Source organism: Ambystoma mexicanum, chromosome 2q (assembly GCF_040938575.1).
Source record: "Ambystoma mexicanum isolate Mex_15411 chromosome 2q, UKY_AmexF1_1, whole genome shotgun sequence".
NCBI classification, from domain to species: Eukaryota; Metazoa; Chordata; class Amphibia; order Caudata; family Ambystomatidae; genus Ambystoma; species Ambystoma mexicanum.
The window spans coordinates 640,344,769-640,364,682 of record NC_090924.1 but is presented as its reverse complement, the minus strand read 5'-3'; the positions used below and the strand labels follow the sequence as shown (position 1 = coordinate 640,364,682).

Sequence of the window (19,914 nt, the reverse complement as noted above, 5' to 3'; positions counted from 1 at the left end):
TGCTGATAAATGAAACAAGTCAACATTTTGGGTCAATTGTGACCCTGCTGCGCATAGCCCGCAGCTGTGAAGACAGCATGGAAGCAATAAACTGCACAAAAGTCAGAACACTTTCACTACCACAAGCTTTAACTGTATGCTTTCACTCTATCAGAAATGTTACAGGAGCAGAGCGAAAGGTGATACTAGGAAACCCCTCAGCACTCCACATAGGGTGGTGTGTGCTGATCTATCAAAGGGAAACATTAAGGATAAACATATCCCTATAACCTTGAGAGCAGTAGTTCTTATGGAAAATAAAAATATAAAAAGGAGAGCCCAAAGAGTGCCCAGCAACACTGCACAAAGGCTGCTGTGTGCTTCAAAAGTGAAACACAGATGCCTTTTAAAAGTACGGAGGAAAGCAGGACTCCATAAAATGAAGTAAAAAACACAATAAATAGGGTTACCATGGTCAGAGCAAAAATAATGAATGAGGAGAAAAATACTTCCCTCATTCAGGAGAGCAAGAAAAAGGTCCAGAAGTCCAGCAAAAAGTGCTGGTGGTCTCACAGGTAGAGGGAATTTGGCCTTAAAATGCTAATTCTCCCTTACACTAGTCAATCTCAGTCGTGTCTCCAGTGTCATCTTGCTCGTGTCTGTGGCAGACAGAAACCCACTGACCACCAAAGAAGGGTCTAGAACCCGAAAACAGACTGAGAGCATAAGTGGAAATCTTACACGTCGAAGTGGTAAAGGGAAAACCACTGACCACCAGAAAAGAGGGTCTGGTACCCAAAAGTAGAAACTGCGGCCATAAGAGGAAATCTTCCTAGTCACAGTGGGAAAAAAGAACCAATGGCCTGCAGAACAGGGTCTGGGACCCTATAAAAAAAAAAGATGTGGGACTTTGCTAGCAACAAACCAGAGTGGCAAAGTATACTTGAAGCTGAAACCAGTAAGAAAGATCTGTGCCAAGGAACACCAGGAGAAGAGGGTTAATTATCCTGGTACAGAACAAGGAGTTGAGATAAAGACAACAGGGGAACAGAGTCATTACCCCTGGCACTTGGTTGTAAGAGACCATTCTTTTTGCACACTATCCAGGAGGAGCAGGAGAAGGGAGACATTCTCCTGAGGAAGGACATTGGTTAGTTTATCCTTTAGTTGTAGGGTAAGGGCTAGAAGTGGGTTGTGACAGGACGTTGGAGATTAATTTGGCGGCCATTCTGACGGGCCTTTTAGTATTATTTATAAGGCAGAGAAGCCCGTCTTGGAGATAGTGACAGGTCCTATACATGGTCCTAATAGGAGAGACATTACAGATATCAACATTAAGAGATTACACACAGCAATCCTCAACTGGATGGATATGCCCAGTGGAAACAATACATTATTATAGTTGAGTGTGGAGGTCAATGATTTTCTTCTAACATTTAAGCAGTATTGGTATGTCTTAAAGCAATGTCTTGGAATGTTCGGGATAAGAACCCCCAAATTAAAGTGAGGAAACCACTGACCTCCAATTAATGTCTACAAGAAACCCATTTAAGATTGGCATGGCCAAAAAATGGGGCTGTCCTAGGAATTCTTATTCATCAGATGCATACGAGTAGTGTAAGGAACTCATAATGGCAACAGTAAAGACAAACAAGTGATCAAAGTTCAAGGGTGTTTATTAAACTGTAAATGCAGGGAGAAAAAAATGCCGAAGCTAAACATAAATCTAAGATGGGAGCAAGCTTTGACCATCAAATGAAAAATAAGGCAGTCCTTGTGGCGTTGTGTCCAAATAAAAAGGCCTATACTAAAAAACCTAATGCCAATTCCTTACAGCCAATTACAGAAATAGTGGGGGATAGGGTTTCAAAAACGAAAGAAGTGTTCCCAAATAATAAGTCAGGATGCGATTGCCAGGGTTCTCCCTTACCCCACGTTTTGAGCGCGGGACAAGGTGGATCTCCTGAGCACAGCATACACTCGAGCCTTCCTAGCAAGAGTCGACAGTTGCGTACCAGCCATCAGGTTCTCTGATGGGCAAGTCTATTTTCAATACAAGTCTCTTGCTTTCGAGGGCCTGAAGTGTTCAGAAAATTAAAAAAATAAAGTTCTGTTCCACGTATACTTTGGATGAAGGCTACACCACTGGGTCCCCCCCTCTTCTGGGCGTAGACCTCTCAAATCATATTCAACAAATAATTAAACAGTGCCTTTCTCAATGAACTTTGGGTAATTACTATTCACCCTGGATCTCCCTCGGTCGGGCTTGGACACAAAATGACGAGGGGGAAACTTCAGTTCTCCTTGTCTTGCAATACTCCTTGTTTTCACAAATCTTAATGTCTTGTCAACACTGAATTGTTTGAAATCCTTCGATTGGGTTCACTCTTCCCAACCTTTGAAACACACTGTTCATACGTTTACTTCACCAAGCGGGATTCATTTCCCTTAGCTTTCCAATCGTCGGTCAAAGACTAATGGTACAGAGGATGTTACAAGACCCCTGCATGACCACTTTGACCTCTTCCGCCTTTTCCCCAGGCCTTCTGGTTACAGTAGTCTCTACCATCGGGTAATCGCCTAGAGTTTCCTGCGTGAGCACCCACATGGCACTGGACTCCTCTGTTGCTGGTATCCCCCCCCCTTTTTCCTCAATAATATCTTTATACTTTTTAAAGTTCACTTTAGCCGTTGGCTACTTTTCATTTAACACGGTTAGGATTCTCATTGATTATCCCTCGTCTCAGCAGCTGTGATGAACTGCTTTGCTATCTTTCTTCTTGGCGTCAAGGTTGGTACCACAGAAGCAAGTGTCTCTCCCCGGCTTGGTAATCAGCGGAGGAGGGTCTCGTGTACCGTTGACATCTGTTGCAACACACGCTGGCTATTGTTCGCAGACTTGTAATTCCTTTTGCAGAGGTTTCGCGGCCCTTAGTTGGAAAGGGGACGGTCGCCCTCTCAGTCTGCGCAGTCTTTCTCCTCCTCTTGACTGCCGTGCTGAGTTAGCTCTCAATTCGTGCGGTCTGCCTTGCTCGTAGGGTGCTGTCGTGCTTCTCCTTTTATCCTTGTGGGAAAGGTCAGTCAGGTGTGTGCGATTCTGGTCAATTGCCTGATTTTAAGCAAGTTTGTATGCAGTACCCTTTGGGTGCAATAAAACAACCCTGACCTCCTGGCAATATGAACCCAACCTTTGGTATAAGTCTGTACTACACAGGTTGGTAGCGTGTTGAGCAGCAAGGCTTGTCTCAAGAGGGGTCAATGTGAGCTTTAGGGGCGTTACACAGAGATTCACAGTGACACGTATTCAAATAAACTCTTACACACAAGGTTTCTTGATTAAACAAGTATTAATTTAAAAGTCAGTTTGAATAAGCATTCTTCACAAGGGGGCAATATAAAGCAACACACAAATATACTTCAAAATACGCACTCTTAGTTTTCTAAATCCGCAAATACCCACTTGGGATGGCCCACAGACACTACCTACACCCTCAAGTGACTTCAATAGTTAGGGTGCTGGGGACATTAATGTATCACTGTTGCATTTATAATATTATTTAGAGAAGTGTCAAAGAAAATGGGTTTCAGAATAAGACAGTGTTCACACAATTATTCTTAATCAGGTAAGTACTTTCAAAAAACGAAAACCCCAATGCAAAGTCAGTTAACTCTTTCCTAGAAGGAAGGCAAAACACATAAGCAGAGGAGAGAAGAGTCATTCAGGGAGCCAGGCCAGCCAAGGTTAAGTTAGCAAAATTCAAGGTGAACTGAAGCACTTCTTGCAGGTAATTTAAAGTCTTGCACAATGTTTTAGAAATCTTTGTAGGAAAAGTAGAATCAAATGTAGGGTCACAAGCTGTTAGGCCTGTGGGTAGTAGAAGAGGCAAGCAACTCTACAGGAGCGACCAAGGCAAGTCTCAACTGAGAACAAGCAAGGTGGCACAACACGAGGTAAGTTCTTAGACTGCACAGTACCTTTAGGTTGAAGAAAAGTGCAGCAGATTGTTTATGTTCTTGTGCAGCTCTGCAGATCCTGCTGTTCCTGGGCCTCAGTCGTGGGGACAAGAGGGAGGACTTCTGGGGACTCCTGCAATGCAATGGGATGGTCACCGCCCACAACCGGCAATCTTCAAACAAGTGGCACTTCGGTGTTTCAGCTCCTCGCATCTACCGCAAATAGCAACAATGCGGTTCCTGGCTGTCGAGATGGGCTTTCCTTGCATCTGGGGTCCAGCACTCTGTTGAGGTGGCTCAGTCCTGTTTCCTGGGAGTCCGGAGTATCTTCCTGGAGCTCTTGGCCAGCTTAAAAGCAACACACACAATCTGGTGTTCCTCTCTCTGGCTATTCGGTTCCAGCAGCGACTGCAGTGGAAATTCAATCGGCTTCGAGAGGATGTCCAGGTGGCTTACTTTGGAGTTGACTGGTCCCACCAACTCCAGGGGAGAACTCGTCCTTGCAGGGTTTCTCTAGTCGATACGAATTCTGAGCTTCAGCACAGCAGCAGGGCTTTGCCGGGCAAACCAACGGTCCAGGAGTTGCAGCAGGTATCTCCTCTAAGTTCTTCTTCGGATTTCTTTGTCCAATGGTCGACTGCCCTCTAAGCCAAAAAGCCTCGCCTTTTATGCAGGTTTCTCACATTCATTCCAGCCTCGCTGTCAATCACCCAGCAGGGTGGCTGTCCTTGCTGGACAGCCAGCCGGCCAATCACCCAAGAGTGCATTGCAGTCTCCTAGGAGACTCAGGCACCTCCCTCGCTTCCAGCCCCCGCCAGACACCCTGGAGCCAGAGGCGGGCTTCACGCGTAAATCCCGCCAAAGACAAAACGAACAATGGGACCAAACCTGTTTTGGCCCACAGAGTAAATCTCAAGAAGAAACTTTCCACAAAGAAATGGCGAAAAAAGAAGACCGGGCCATTTTGACAAAAAAGGCACCCTTGGGTGCTTTACTGCAGCTGCGAATGCAGCCTGTGGTATAAGCACACCATGGTAGTTTAAGTAAAACACTGCCACCAGCCACTCATCGAGGAAAGGGTAACAAAAATGTTACATGAGAAACTAGACAAAGGGGATACTAAGTAACCCCTCCAGCACCCTACTGTAAAATGGTGTGTGCTGGGTCTAGAAAGTTACAAATGTAAGTAAAGACAATTTCACTTCACTGCTCTAGTTCAACTTTGGGGAAATCTGAAAGACTTCCCTGCGCCACTGCACTGAAGGTGCTGTGTGACACAATGTAAAAGATGATGCCTATGGAATTTGTCAGGCTCCACAACCAAAAGAGAAACCGTGTTCAAAATTACAATAAAATACATATTAGGAAAAAAAGGGTCTCTCTCTCCAGGTTATAAACGCAAGTCCTCAAAATCCAGCCAAGTTGTTGGGGGTCTCTAAGGTAGAGAGGAATTCGCACATTTCTGAGAATTCTCCTTAACACCCGAGTTTGCCTGACCCTTGTATTGGGACATGTCGGGTAAACGGCTCTGGTGTTAGTCCGTTGTCTTTCGTGTTCTGTCGAAGAAGGGGGCAGGGCAGTGTTTTGGAATATCCTACGTGGTAGGATGGGGAAAATGAGTTTAAAGAAGGGGGATAACGCGTCTCACCAGTCTGTGTCAAACTCTCAAGGACCACCCCCCCAATCCAGGTGATCCTCCCACAATAGTCCACCCCCAAAAGCTGCATCCAAAAAAGCAATGGCCTTGTCCTGACCACCTGGAGGACAGATCACCAGGGACTAGACAGGGCGAAACCTTCAGGTTTCGCGCAGTAGTGATAATGATCATTAGTTCTTTAGGATGCAGAATGATAGAAATATGCAGTGACCAAGACGGTTGAGCCCTTATTATGCAAGTCTCGATAGATCGTCAAACTAACTTTTGACACAAGTAATTTTCCCAATATAGACACTCCTGAATTTTATGACTGGTTTTATCTTCGGACATGACCCCACATTTATAAAAACAGAAAATGCAAAATATATATGCCCAAGTTGGGAGATCGTTCCAAAGTCAGCCAGTCTAGCCAGAAGATCTGACCCCTTTCAAATGCTGCCAAATAAAGAATTGGCCAGGTCTGCTGTACAACTTTGCGTGAGGACCAAGACAGTGGAAAAATGGCTTGAAGGGGCTTCAGTGCTGGAATAAATTAGCATTTGAGTGGCCATGCACATTCGTGAACCCTTTGGTGCATTGTGATCCAATGTTCCTATTAATGCTATGCAATCAGAAGCTTGGAAAATCAGTTCTGGAACCTTAATTTTTTGGCAGACCATAACTAGGAACTTTGGTCCCTGAACTCAGATAATTCTGGGCAATATTTGAATTATGGCTCAGGTATATTATACATTTGTGCCAGATGTTTTCAAATATGTCTTTAAAACAAAAATAACTACATTTCAGATGGACTTTTTTTTGTATACTTACATTAAAATGTGGCATCTTTTGAAAAAATAATTGGGGGAGTGGAAACAATAACTTCTGAATGAAAGGTTTACGCCAAGAGCACTTGAACTATCCACACAAACATGTATTTGCATTTCACCGGCTATGCATAGGCAAGCAGGTCAATAGATCACTTACCAAAAATAACAAAAATACTCAACATGGCATGAAAGAATTCTGTAAGTCCTACCTGGGAAAGACACAGGTTGTCACTTCCTTAAATTCATTAAGCTCCTATGAAACAGTGAAGAAAAAAATAAAATCAGAAAATTCGGTAGACTGTACAAAATAGTGAAACAGATGACATTACAGAACATCAGCAGGGGCTGTAAAAAGAATACTTTTTATGCCCATCAGGAACCTATATGAACAAAGGCTTAAATGTTTCCAATTATACAAAATCTTAAAGAACCACAGGATTCTGGAATACATTTTAGTTTTGTGATGGTGTCATGCGCCACCTCTAATCACCTCCATGTTACTGTCCAGTGCACAGTGCCTTAAAGCTAACATTTTCCAAAGTAAAAAAAAAAAAAAAATGGCACTAGAGTTAAAAAATAAAGGTACCAAACATGCATATGTTGAAGAGATCACAACTTGGAAAAACATAAGCAAGATCAAGCTTTTAAAATGTTTTTAATCAACTAATGAATGTTTCAAAAAAGGGTAGCAGGTGCTCCTCTCCAGAAAGAACATGGCATGATAACCTGTTCTGAGATGAGAGTTTGCAGCGCACGCTTTTTGCTCACTGTACCTTTCACAGATGGGAAATACCCATCTACATATCAGTCTTTGTCCAGCCCAGATGGGCAGTCCAGCACCGAAATGCTATGGCAATTCCTCTCTGAACAGGAGTACCACCAAGAGTACCACCAGCAACCCCATACACAAGGCTGAAACACGTGTATGGGGTTGCTGTGAAAGGTACAGTGAGCAAAAAGCGTGTGCTGCAAACTCATCTCAGAACAGGTCATCATGCCATGTTCTTTCTGGAGAGGAGCGCCTGCTACCTTTTTTGAAATATTTGTAAGGAACTTGGGGTTGGTCACCCTAGGTTACCTGGGGGCAACCAGACGTGGGCCCCCTGCTCACTGTGCTCCGAGAGGCTCAGCTTCACCTCACTGATGAGGCTCAACAAGGCTGGGAGTATTACCAGACAGTACCTGAGCCTCCTCCGGGCCCGCAAGCAGTCATCTTCCCCCGCCGGGGAATAAGATAAGTGCTCCCCCTGCCTCTTCCTCTCCCCCATACACACCCCCCCCACCCACACCCCCACTTAACTTCTTGTTAATCCTTTTCGGGAGCAGACACACTGGAACACTTCTGGCCCCAGCGCGTCTGCTCCCGATCTGCAACACGTTGCCGTGGAAAGGAAGAAGGGACTCTCCTTTCAATGGCAGCAATTTTTCCCTATTTACTTTAATGGCAGCTCCTACTTGTAGCCCGGACGAGCCTTGTTAGCTTGACACCAAGATCTCCCAGTAGCTACTTTTGGCTCCTCAGTGCAACTGATGCCAAATAAACATACTTTTAACTGTGCATTTGGGACAATCAATAAATAGGCATTAGGACACAGCTATATGCCATATAAAGCAAAATGAAGTCAAAAATAAATGGACAAGATGTGTAAGTTGGATTTGCAGAACTCTATGAACTAGCTCCTCGTTCCTCAGCGGTAGCTCCTGCTCACTAGTTAATGCTCGATACCCAGGAGCTGCTTTTAGCGCCTTCTTATCCAATATTGATTTCAATCCCTGGTTATACAGAACAGACATGGTCCCATCTTATTTTGGCACAGCCACTGGTTAGATAGGGAGGGAAATCTAACCAAGGCTCCAATTAATAATTTGCTGTCATTAAACAGTTAGTGCACAATTTACCAGCTTTCTTATGTTAAGTCATGCTTACAAAGGCTGGGTCTGGGATACTGTTTTTATGATCACGAATCAATGACTAATTCCTGAAAGACTTTTGAAGCTCAGGACTGAACAGCGTCTGGCGGATACAAGGGAGAACGGATGTTGGTCAGTACACCGGTCAAGACGGTTCTTCCATTTAGACCTATGAGGGGATTGCCAGAGTACCTCATTTCTGCCCAATCAACATCACAGGACCATGCTTACCAAGGCGAGGCTGGATGTTCTGCCACTGGCAGGGTGCACCTGCAGATGGAAAGGGGGGAGTTAACCAGCACTGTATATGCGGTACGTTAGGGGAGTTGTCCTAAAGTCCTACAGACAGTAAGGCTTTAGAAAGCCATCCCAGTGGTTTGTAGATCTGTTAGGGAGAACTCACATTTCTATGCTAATTCCCTTCAACCTTAGAGACACCAAGCTTTTTTGCTGGACTTAGTACTTTTTAATTTTAACCCTGGAGTGAGTGAGATCTTTTACTCACTCATGTGTTTTGACCTGATTTGGATCATGTGCTGCCTCTGTTTTTGGAGTCTGACAAACTCCATAGGCGTCTACTTTTTGTATGGTGACACACAGCACCCTCAGTGCACTGTCACTGGGAAATCCTTTAGATTTCTCATAAGGTTTAAATACCTTTTCTTGTGTGAACTACTGTTCCCAAGAATAGGTAAGTGAAATTGACTTTACTTACCTTTCGTCTTTGTAGGTCCAGCACACACCATCATGTGTAGTGCTGGGGGAATATCTAGTAGCCCCTTATCCTACATTCTCATGTAACTTTTTTTAGGTTACCCTCCCTACTTTAAATGGCTGGTGGCAGTGGTTTAATTTTCCTACCACTGTGCTTTTCTACCGCAGGCTGAATCCTCAGCTGCAGAATAGCACCCATGAGTGACAATTTTTGTCAAAATGGCCCTGGTTTTTTTCTCCCCATTTTGTTTGTAAGGTCTTTCTTGGGTTTTACTATGCATGCAGAGCCAGATTTGTGCCCTTTGTTTTGCCTTTGGCGGGCTTCAGTCCTGAAAGCCACCTCTGGTTCCAGTGTGTCTGGAAAGGCAGAATGTGAGGGAGGTTCCCAAAACTCCACTGCCCTTTGTCTCTAGGAATTAGCTAGCTGGCTTTTCAGGACAGCCACCCTGCTGTGCGATTGACAGGCTAGGCTGTGCATGAATGGGAGAAACCTGCTTAAAAGGCGAGGGTTTTGGGACTAGAGTCAGAGTCGACCACTGGGAGAAACACCCGACGAAGAAACCGTGAACAAAGCTTGCTGCATCCTCCTGGATCTTTGAATTGCCCGGTGAAGCCCTGCTGCTGTGCTGGCACTCCTTTTTCTGACCGAAGAGAAGCTCCCGGAAGGGACAACTTCTTCCCTTGGGTTAGTGGAACCAACTAACCCTGACTAACTCCACTGGACCATCTTCACCGACTGGCTGTACTTCTCCGCTGATGCAGGTATCGAGTGCCAGGAGTTGAGAAATCCATAGTCCAGTGAAATGTCTGAAATACGACCAGAAGCTCCAGGAGTCTCCTAAGGAGCTCCCAGAAGCAGCACGACCAGAGCTCGAGTCCCCTCACCAGAGTGCAGGACTCAAGGAGTGAAGCAATCCCAACCAACCATTATCCAAGATCCGCAGTGGTGCCGTTTACCGAGCGCTGAAACCACGAAGTGCCGCTGATCCGAAAAAAGCCCGTAGCTGCCGACAACCTCCAAATTGCTGCTGTAGGAGCGCTCCAGACCTCCTCCCCCTTGTCCCCATGATGGAGGCTCAGGAACCCAGGATCTGCATTGCTGTAACAGGACAGAATCCAGCTGGATCACTTCTTCAAACCAGAGGTACTGTTTAGACTTGGGGTACTTCCTAAGCTAGTTCCCACTCATGAGAGACTGCTCTGCCTGCTCAGAGTGTCCGCTGCAGTGTTCTCTTCACCAGCTAGGTGAACTGCTGAGAGATTCCTTCATGAATTGTCCAATACCAGAGCTGCATTGATGCACAGTGGTAGGGACCCTACATCACCTCTTGTTTAGGTTCATGGCCACTGTGTTGTCCATCATTATCAGGACATTCTTTCCCCGTACAGAGGGCAGAAAAGCCTTCAGCGCAAGTCTAATTACCATCAGCTCCAAAAGATTGATATATAGTTTGGACTCCGATGGAGACCTATGACCGCTGGTTGTCAGATCGTTGGTGTGGGCTCCCCACCCAGTGAGTGAGGCGTCCCTCACTACTGCCATCTCTGGCCATGGTTGCCTAAAAGGCTCTCCCTTCAGAATGTTGTCCTTGCAGGCCCACCACAGGAGATCCTGTGTGACCCTGCTTGGAACGTGAAGAAGGTCTGACATGTTTCCTGAGAACATTGTCCATTTAAAAGATCTCGTCTTCAGGTGCAGAAATATGCAGGATGCCATGAGGCTGAGCAAACTTAAAAATAAAAAAAAAGAAATTAAAACCTTTTTTTTTTTAAATCAAAGGCCGGGACTTTGAAATTTAGAGACCATCTGTAGAACGTCTTGAGCCCTCACCACAGTTGGTGAGCTCTTTACCAAGGATGTATCCAGTACAGCTCAGAAAAGGTGTCATATGGGACTTCTTGTAACTGAGGGAGAAGCCCAGTTTGTGAAAAGAGTGGCAGGTGATGTCGAGATGATCCAGAACTTGTTCAGAAGAATGCGCCCTGATCAGCCAATCGTCCAGGTAGGGGTAGACATGAATCCCCCTCTCCAGAGACTCACTGCCACCACCGCCATCAGTTTGGTGAAAAACATCAGGGCGGAGGTTTGCCCGAATGGCAGAACTCGAAACTGATAATGAGAACAGCCAACGACGAACCTCAGGTATTTTCTATGCCTGAGATGGATTGGCACATGAAAAATGACACCATCCAATCCTGGAGTTGGAGGGCCTGAAGGATCTGACAAAGGGTGACTATCTTGAACTTGTGCTTCCTGAGGAACTGTTAAAGTATCTCAAGTCCAAGATAGGTGTCACTCCTCCGTCCTTCTTGGGTATTAGGAAATATGGAGTGTACCATCCCTTGTTCCTCTCCGCTACAGGCACCGTTTCTATAGCGCCTTTCTCTAGCAGGGTCAAATATTCCTGCACAAGGAGTGTATCTGGAATCCTCAGAGTCGCTCCTCGGTGGGTGGTTCTGAGGTCTTTTAATGAAAGGAAGGCAGTAACCATGGGCTATGTTTTGCAATACCCGAGCATTCTAAGTAATGTCTCGCCATTCTTTCAGATGCTGAAACATTCTGCCTCGCACTGGTGTTTTGTGACTCAAGACCTCAGAGGTTTTGAGGCAGGTGATGCAATGGCTTTTGGTATGGATGCCCATGCTTGCGTGTGCTTAGCACCTCTCCCTCGTAAACCACAAGGGTATCTTCTTTGGCCTCTTTGACTAGCCATTTCTCTCGCTCTTACAACTGAGCAGTAGCGAAAAGATCTACCCCTTCAAGGCTGTCCAATGGGCCGAAAAGGCTGAGGCTGCCCAATAGCAGCACCTAACAATTTGGCTGCCGCCTTTGAGGTCTGCAACTTGTTGCCAAAAAGGTGAGACCCGTCAAAAGGCATGTTGAGAAGCCTGGTTTGCACATGCCGCGCAAAACCTGACCTCAACCACGCAAATCTGCATATTACAGTGCAAGTTGCCATGGCTCTGCTGATGCAGTCAGCAAAATCCAGACCCAATTGAAGAGACTCACACATGGCTTCCTTGCCGTCTCCAACAATAGCCAAGAACCAGTCTCTTTCCTCCCCTTCGGGAACGTGCTCTGGCGCCATGGAAATACAGTCCCACAGAATGAGAATTTTGCAAGGGCACATGTGGATTTGGTCGATTTAAGAGCCATGCTCCCTGCAGAAAATACTTGTCTTGCCCATCCATCTACCCACTTGTCATCCCTATGTTGAGGGATAGTTGGATAAGCTGCCAGCTTAGAGGTTGCGGTAGCTGCCTGTACCACCAGACACTGCGGAGTGGGGCGTTTAGACAGGTAGCCTGGATCACTAATGGAAGGGCAGTATTTTTTGGTCAGATTCTTGTTTACTGCCAGATTAGTCTCTGGCATCTCGCAATTTGCTGCCACCCTTTTTTAGAGCGCAATATGAAATGGTAAAATAGGAACCATATGCCTACCCTTATCAAGGATGTCCGTCATATCATCCTGTTCTAATGGGAGAGTAGGCCTACTCCACCCCACATAGTCAACAACTTTAAACATTAGCCGTCTATATGAAGCATCTGTGTGCTCACCAGCTTGGGGTCTAGCAAAATTCAGCTCTGCCGAGTGGTCTACCCCACTACCCAATTGTACAGGTATCCAGTTATATTTTCGAATGTAATATTTTCGAAAGTTAATATGTCGAAAAAACTATGTCAAAAACATTTTCTTCTAAAATGTAATAAGTCGAAATACAATGTGTCTTGTAATAGTAATTCATAAATTAAACAGTAAAGTAAAAAATTATTAAGTTGAACTGCTTTTTGTTTTCACCGCTAGATGGTGCAATTCTATAACAAAACATTTTATAATGTATTTACATAATATTATTAGTTAATTGCGTATGCGTTACGTGTGCGTAAGCGCCATTTTGGAAGTCCACTCGTTCATATCGGGTGTATTTGCTGCTGCTCTTCCTTTTTCTGCGGATTTTTCTTTTTATCTAATGTTTTTTTTTTGGTTTTAATCGCGGTTTTGGGATTGCATCGTTGGATTCCTGAAATGGATTATGTTTTTTTCCTTGGATTGTTTTTTTTCTCACATGCAGATTTCACCGTTACCATGGAATCTATTATGGATTGCAACTTCTTTTTGGCTGGATTGCACTATAGAGTCTCTTCGTGGGATGGGTTTACTGGATTTTTCTGTATTTTGGCCACTTAGTGGATTCATATTTAATTTTGGAACTGTTTGGCATCGTTTTTATTGATTTTTGGTTACTTTGGATGTTTGCATGGATGAACGTGGATTTCCGATATCGTGAGTTGTTAGGGAGAATTCTCTGTTTAGGCTGAATTTCCTAACCTAGTGAGTCCCCCAGCAGCTTTGCTGGATTTTTGGGGTTTATTTTTTTCTCCTGCCAATAGCGAGACTCTTTTACCCTCACTCTTGGGCATGATTTGATTGTGTTCCTTTGACTCTAGATGTGTTTAATGGGCTATGGGGTCTTTTACTCCATAGGGCTTCATGTGTTTTTGTGATGTGCGTTACACAGCACCCTCAGTGCAGTAACACAGGGGTGTCATAGTGACCCCCCAGTATAGACTCCATACCCTGGGACTGACTACCGTCTCCCAGGGCATGCAAAGTCACCATTGACTTTACTAGTCTCAAATTCTGAACAGAACCAGTACAAACCATCATATTGTGGGCGTACTGGCCGGGGCAATTCGACTGCCCCGGGGTCTGTTAGTCGAGGGGGCACGTCTCCGTCCCCCCTGATCGAGTTTTGGCTGGTGGCAGTGGAAACTACTTTTTATATTCGACCGCGAATATATTCCTATGGGATTTCCCATTGTTCGATGCTACCAACTTTAATTATTTAAATCCTATAGCCTCGAACATACCGCCGGTTTATTTATTTAATATTAATTCTCCGGTTGGTATTTTTTGCCAAGACTCGGTTCTAAAATGGCGTTTGGGTTCTCTTCTGTGACTCCAACCCAAGTCGAGCCCTTTGTTCCACTTTTTGGCGGGCTTCTCCACAGAAGCCTCCAAAAGTGGTGCCACTCTGTCTGGGTACCACAGGGGGTGTGGGAGGGGGTTTAGGCACCCTGGACTGAGTTGCCTAGGCAACTCAAGTCGCACTGCGTCCTGATTGGCCCAAGTGGTGAGCCAGCCGGCTCACCACTTAGCATGTTTGAGTGACAGCTAGGCTGAGTGAATGGGGGGTTTCTGCATAAAAGCAGGGCTTTGGGGACTGGAACTTCAGAGGTCGCCACAGGACCTAAGAATCTGACGAGGGAGAAGCTGAGCCGACCTGCTACGACGACACCACAGGTGGAGCCCTGCTGAACCGTCTCACCACTTTTCCTAACGACAGAGGAGATATCCAGCCCGGAGAGTCTTCTTCCTTTGACTGGTGGGGATAACCAGTCTGCTTCCTTTTTCGCTTCCTGGAACAACTCGTGGCCGCCTTGCCTGTGCCAAGCACCCCGGCAACCGGGATACCACATTTTACCACTACCGTGAAACCGGAAAACTCTGCGGCTGGTTTCTTCCCTGGCAGTGCAACGACCTTCATCTTTCCTCCACGTCCAGATCTTCTCTTCCTCTGGACGACGCCGCGACTTGCACCCGGCTGCCAGGAACAACTGCCCCCGCTGGAGGATCCTTTCCACCTAAGGTACCGTGTTCCGCCTGGCTTCCCTTGCAACCGACTGTACGGGGTAGATTTAGCCCCCGGCTTTCGAACCTGGGTTAGCCTGGGACATCCTGGCTAAACTTTTCTGAGCCTAACTAAAACCTCTATGAACTCCCTGCAAGACCTTTTAAGCCTGTTGTCATTGTGTGATCTTGGGTGCATTTGTGCCCTGCTCTCTCCAAGTGTGGGCCCGGCCTATGGACTTTGGCGCACAAGTAACTTTTGACTTTCCTGCCTTGCTTAAGAGTTTCTAAGTATTAGTGTGGTGTATTTTCCTACATTCTGCCTTTTCCCCTCCCTTTTTCGTTAACTTATTGGAGTGCCATCTATAGTTAAGCGCTCAACTCTGTCTGGAAATAAGTGGTGTTAACTAAGACTTGTCTGATAAGGAATAAGGGATGTATATATAATAATAGTAACTGTGTTTAGAGTGATTTACAATATTAGTGCTAGAGTGTTTCAATAAGTGTGTTTTTTAAATAAATAATTATATACCTTGATACCAAAGCTCTGGTCAGTGTTTGCTTGTGCTATTGTGTCTGAGTGCCTATTGTGTATACTTTACATACTGCCTAACTCTTCTTGAGGGAAGTCTGACTGCTCAGCCACAGCTACCAGGTAAATCTGGGTGGTACAGACTGCTACCAAGTGGGTTTACTGCCAACACCTGTAGTCCTAAATCTTTTGCAGTGGTCCTCAAGGGAACTGCACAGGTTTCTGCCTAACATGAGTATATTAACATTTTAGATTATAGCCGATTGCTTCCAAATAGTCGTATGTATCTTGTGTTTCAAATTGGTTTACTATACTTCGAATCCGTTGTTCATAGTCTATATTTTTTCTTTTTTAATTGTGCATATTCAAGGGAAATTGTTTGAGATAATTTAAATTCTTGTGCTGATTGTTCTGCTATTAAGTCTCTCAAGAAATGCCATAATGTCGTGTTGTTATTAAAGTTTCCGTTTACTCTGTTGTGCCACCCTTATTTGAGTGATTGTCGCGGAGGGTGTGAGGGTTCCGTGTGTAGTAGGGGGGTTGGTGGGGACCCCCCCCATGACAATGTTATTTTTTTGGACAAGTTAACATTGATATTTTGGTATTGGGTTATCGAATCTTTTTTCGAATAGTTTTTTTCGAAAATTAAGGACCATGGCAATTATAAGTATGCAATGTCGACATATATATAAATTCGACATTTTTCCGACAATTGTTTTTCGGTAAGATGTTTGATAATATCACTATAAACCAAATGTACATTATAAAGATATTTCAATCTCGACTCTTCAGAAATGAAGCTCTCAGGCACATTTGGTGTGCCAAATTGAAGACAAAAAGGCGTATCATTGTCTGATGGTTCGTTTTCCTCATAAATTGAGGTGAGAGATTTGAAATAACCTTTCCTTGACAAAGGAATATAGGTCTTGTTTGGGATAGGCATGGAACGTTTAATAAACTGAACTCTACGCTCGAAGAGTCAAAATCTTTTTCGGCTTTGATGATGCCATTGGTTTAGATGGCGCGGTTGGCGTCAAGGGTAAGGCTGGCATCGATGTCTAGGGCACAGCTGGCGTCTAGGGCGCAGCTGGCGTTGAGGACCACAACCTTTGTTTGGACTTACGGCTCGAAGGATCATTTGATCACTTGCCATCGCGTCGAGGCCTCAATGGCTCTCGGTGAGGATCTGGCCTTCGGCCCGGGCTCGAGGGCGCCCAGGATTTGGCTCAAGCCCTTTCCTTGCCGGCTTCTTTGGAAGGTGCGGCGGTAGGAGCATGGCTTGCCAAGGGTTTTTTTTTTTTGGAATATTTTTAGCATTTCAGATCTAAATGCTTACCATTCGGCAGGTGTGGAGCTTTTACTTAGGACAAGATACCCTCTCAGTGGAGGTGTCGGACGACAAAGGCGACCTGTGGAGGCTCTTTTTCAACCTCTACGGCGATGAGGAGTGGTGGGAGACACTCCTCGATCTTGATCTTTTAACCTTCTTCCTTCGAGGAGCGTCGCCCATCTGCTCGTTGGATAAAGGTTTTTTGGAAGGGTAAGTCGATGGGGATTTTTGGGGGCTTTTACCTCCCGCCAAGTTCCCCTTTCGCTCCTTCAGAGCCTTTCGGGTCATTGACTGACACTTGGAGCAGGCCAAGGTCTAATGCTCCACCCCGAGACACGACAGTTAAACTCTGTGTGGGTCAGTGAACGACATTTTAGAATCACAATATCGACACTTCTTGAAACCGGTCTTTGGGGTAGTAGGTGTCGGCGAAGAAGCCATATTGTGAAGAACCAAGGAAGCATGCTGTAGTTTCTCGAAGCGATAGCTTACGCAGAAAAACTGAACTGAAGCCAACGGGCGCTGCGTGTGCTATATATGCCTTTGATGACATCATCCTTAAGACGGATGCCCTCGAGGGACAGGAGACGACTGCATCGACGCACAGCACCCTCTGCCAAAAAAAAGATTTCCGAAGCAGCTCAAGCTAAATATCAAAGATGAGGAATACATGGGCGGACACAATCCATTCGAAAGTGCTGGGGGTCTCACTAGGAGAGGGTATGAAGCACAACAATGATAAATCTACCTAACAGTGCTATAGAGAACCTGCCCCATTTTATTCCGTTTTCTCCCATCTATGTAGATATGAGAAATATCTGGCTGGCAAACGTTTTTTGACAAAGTGGTCTAAGGCACTATAGACCCCCTCTTCTGTTCTTACTCGTGTTCAGAGGTGAAAGTCACCTTTGCCCTGGGCTCATCTCAGCAGAGCATGGTTATAAAGAACTATGGTTGACCAGAGCCACTGAGGAGTGATCTCATTGGGTCCTATTTAGGTGGGAATGAGGAGTGTAGTTGGAATGTCCTGTTCAATGTATTCTATTTACAATGAATAGCTCAACATGCAGAAGGTTTGGAAACTTTTTGCATTCTTTGCCCAGTATGACACCACATTAAATGTAATCGGTGGTAATTACCCAGTATCAAAGTTTGAACACGCCTAGGAATATTACAACCTGGGTACTTCTTACCACAGTCAGGACTACATATAGAGGAGATTTATTACTGATGTAAGCAAATGTTCTTATGGTGGTGGTCAATGCTGCTTGACTTATTAAACTATATTGTTTTTAAATACCGAGAAATGTTTAGTATGTCCTTTTGGAATTTTACGATTGTTTGAATAAATATGTCAATCTTGTATGGCGGTTTCTGAACAAAATAAAGAACTTTTAAATTGACAGTGTGAGATGAATTAACTTGTTCCACTTCACTAGACTACTGATGACAAGCACAAAAGGTAAAAGGGTGGAGACCCTGCAGTCCAACACATTGGCTTATGTAAAACTTACCATAGAAGTTGAATTTAAATGCAGAAGCACAAATGGAGCTCTGTGGTAAACCAATCGCCTAAAAACTTTATAAATTCTTAAAACAAGGAACTCTGCTCAAATGCATTGGGGGAAAAACATGCAGGATTCTAGCATATCCTTGCCATTGGAATCAAATTTGAGGGGAGAGAAACAGTCCATAGATGAGACCAAAAATCTGGGTCTTTAGTCCATGTGGATGTGTCTTGCATTTTCAAATACTATTGAAAATGTGTTTGTATTGTGACAAACTGCAAACTCATTTGGAGTTACCCGTAAATGTTGCTTATTTGTGTTGAAATTGATAACTTTCCTAGCTGGCTCTTTCAATGCATCCACATAAAGGGAAAACATTCTAGTTAATGTGCCTACCATTTTCATGTGTACTACATGGTTTTTGGTTGCTGTTATAGCACTTATGAGGTGCACAGTCCACAATCAATGCATCTACTCCTAACAATGTGAAAAATACACCGGCCACTTACCTCAGGCAGCTGACAAAAGAACTGATGTATGGTATGCATAACATCCAATAGCATGTTGTGTCCGACTACAAGTTTAGCCTGGTGAAGGGAAAATTATAATAGTTGGTTAAACATTAAATAAGCTTGCTGAGAACAGACAAAGCACGAACAGTGTTGGGGACGTTGTGTACAACCCTATAGTTCAGGGATATAAATGAGGTCAACACACCTGACATGAATTGAAAGCCAAACCTCTTTACGGTAGGTACAATTGGTGCACACAACTCTAGAAACACACCACACCAATATACAGGAATATCTATACTTTTATTACGGTACACAGAGGAAGTGGCAACAAACCACAGAGCCTACCAAACAGGTAAAATCCCATAAGCAGTGTCCTAAAGACACAACCCACCCTTGTTATACATGACCAGGAGGTCAGCACTGAGCATCTAGGCAAGGTAACCAGACATTTGTAACAGGAGAATAAATGAGGCCCTAAAGGCATCAACAATATTCCACATGCACACATGTTAGTAACAGGGCCAGATGGTGGAAAACATTTTCTACACAGTACAATGCAGCCAACATATGAATCAAATCAGGATACATTTTAGAACAAATCCCTAGTACATTTCACTCACAGGAAAAATAGTCTAACAAGTACTAAAATTAGTTCGAGTGTAGCAAGCATTCACTTTTACAGGAGGAAAGAGTAGGACTTTAAATATACATGAAAAATCTGATTAAAACCCCAGTTGCTGGCCTAGAAATCCCAGAACCCTTTGTGGGCGTGGGAAAACATCCAGGGGCAGGTAGGTACCCCACACCACCCAGTTTACTTTAGGAAAGTTCCAGGACAGCTAGAAAGTGTGATGGATCCCAATGGGTCGAAGTCAGTGGGCCATCCACCTCTATGTTGAAAATAGAAGGCAAGTCTGTTTTACCTCACAGGTGCAGAATCCTCTGCAAACAACCACAGGGAGGACCAGAGGCTACCCTAATGAAGAGATGCAGAGGTGACTTGCAAAACCAAAAGGACAGGTTGCAGCAAAGCAGGAGGACTGCCCAATGTAAGTCAATGGGAAACGTGGTTGAGACTCACTTCCAAAGAATCTCATCCCAGACTAGAGAGAACTCCTGAGGCCGAGTATTTTGAATAATCTCCCACCCCAGGATCAAGAAAGTTTCAGTAGAAATGGCTCAAGCACAACTAAACTCTGGCAGTACAGACTTCTTTCCTAGGTGCCCTGTAAGGGATCTTGTGCCCAGGGGTTTGAACCCTGAGTCAATGAAGAAATCCACGAAAGAAATTAGGACAAAACTGTCTTCCCACAACAACCACCTTCAAGCCAGAAGTGACAAATCCAGCAAAGACTACTTTGGGAAGACAA

General features: G+C 44.7%; 1 protein-coding gene across 2 annotated transcripts in view; it reads right to left on the bottom strand.

The window, feature by feature from the left end:
* The window catches only part of PARN (poly(A)-specific ribonuclease), a 1,047,754-nt gene that overhangs the window by 597,566 nt on the left and 430,274 nt on the right, over window positions 1-19,914 (bottom strand). For both annotated transcript variants that reach the window (XM_069647825.1, XM_069647826.1), the window contains exons 13-14: window positions 18,539-18,616; window positions 6,609-6,652 (exon numbers count right to left, since the gene is read on the bottom strand). In XM_069647825.1, coding sequence (XP_069503926.1) covers window positions 6,609-6,652; window positions 18,539-18,616 — 122 coding nt within the window. The remainder of the gene's footprint in view (window positions 1-6,608; window positions 6,653-18,538; window positions 18,617-19,914) is intronic.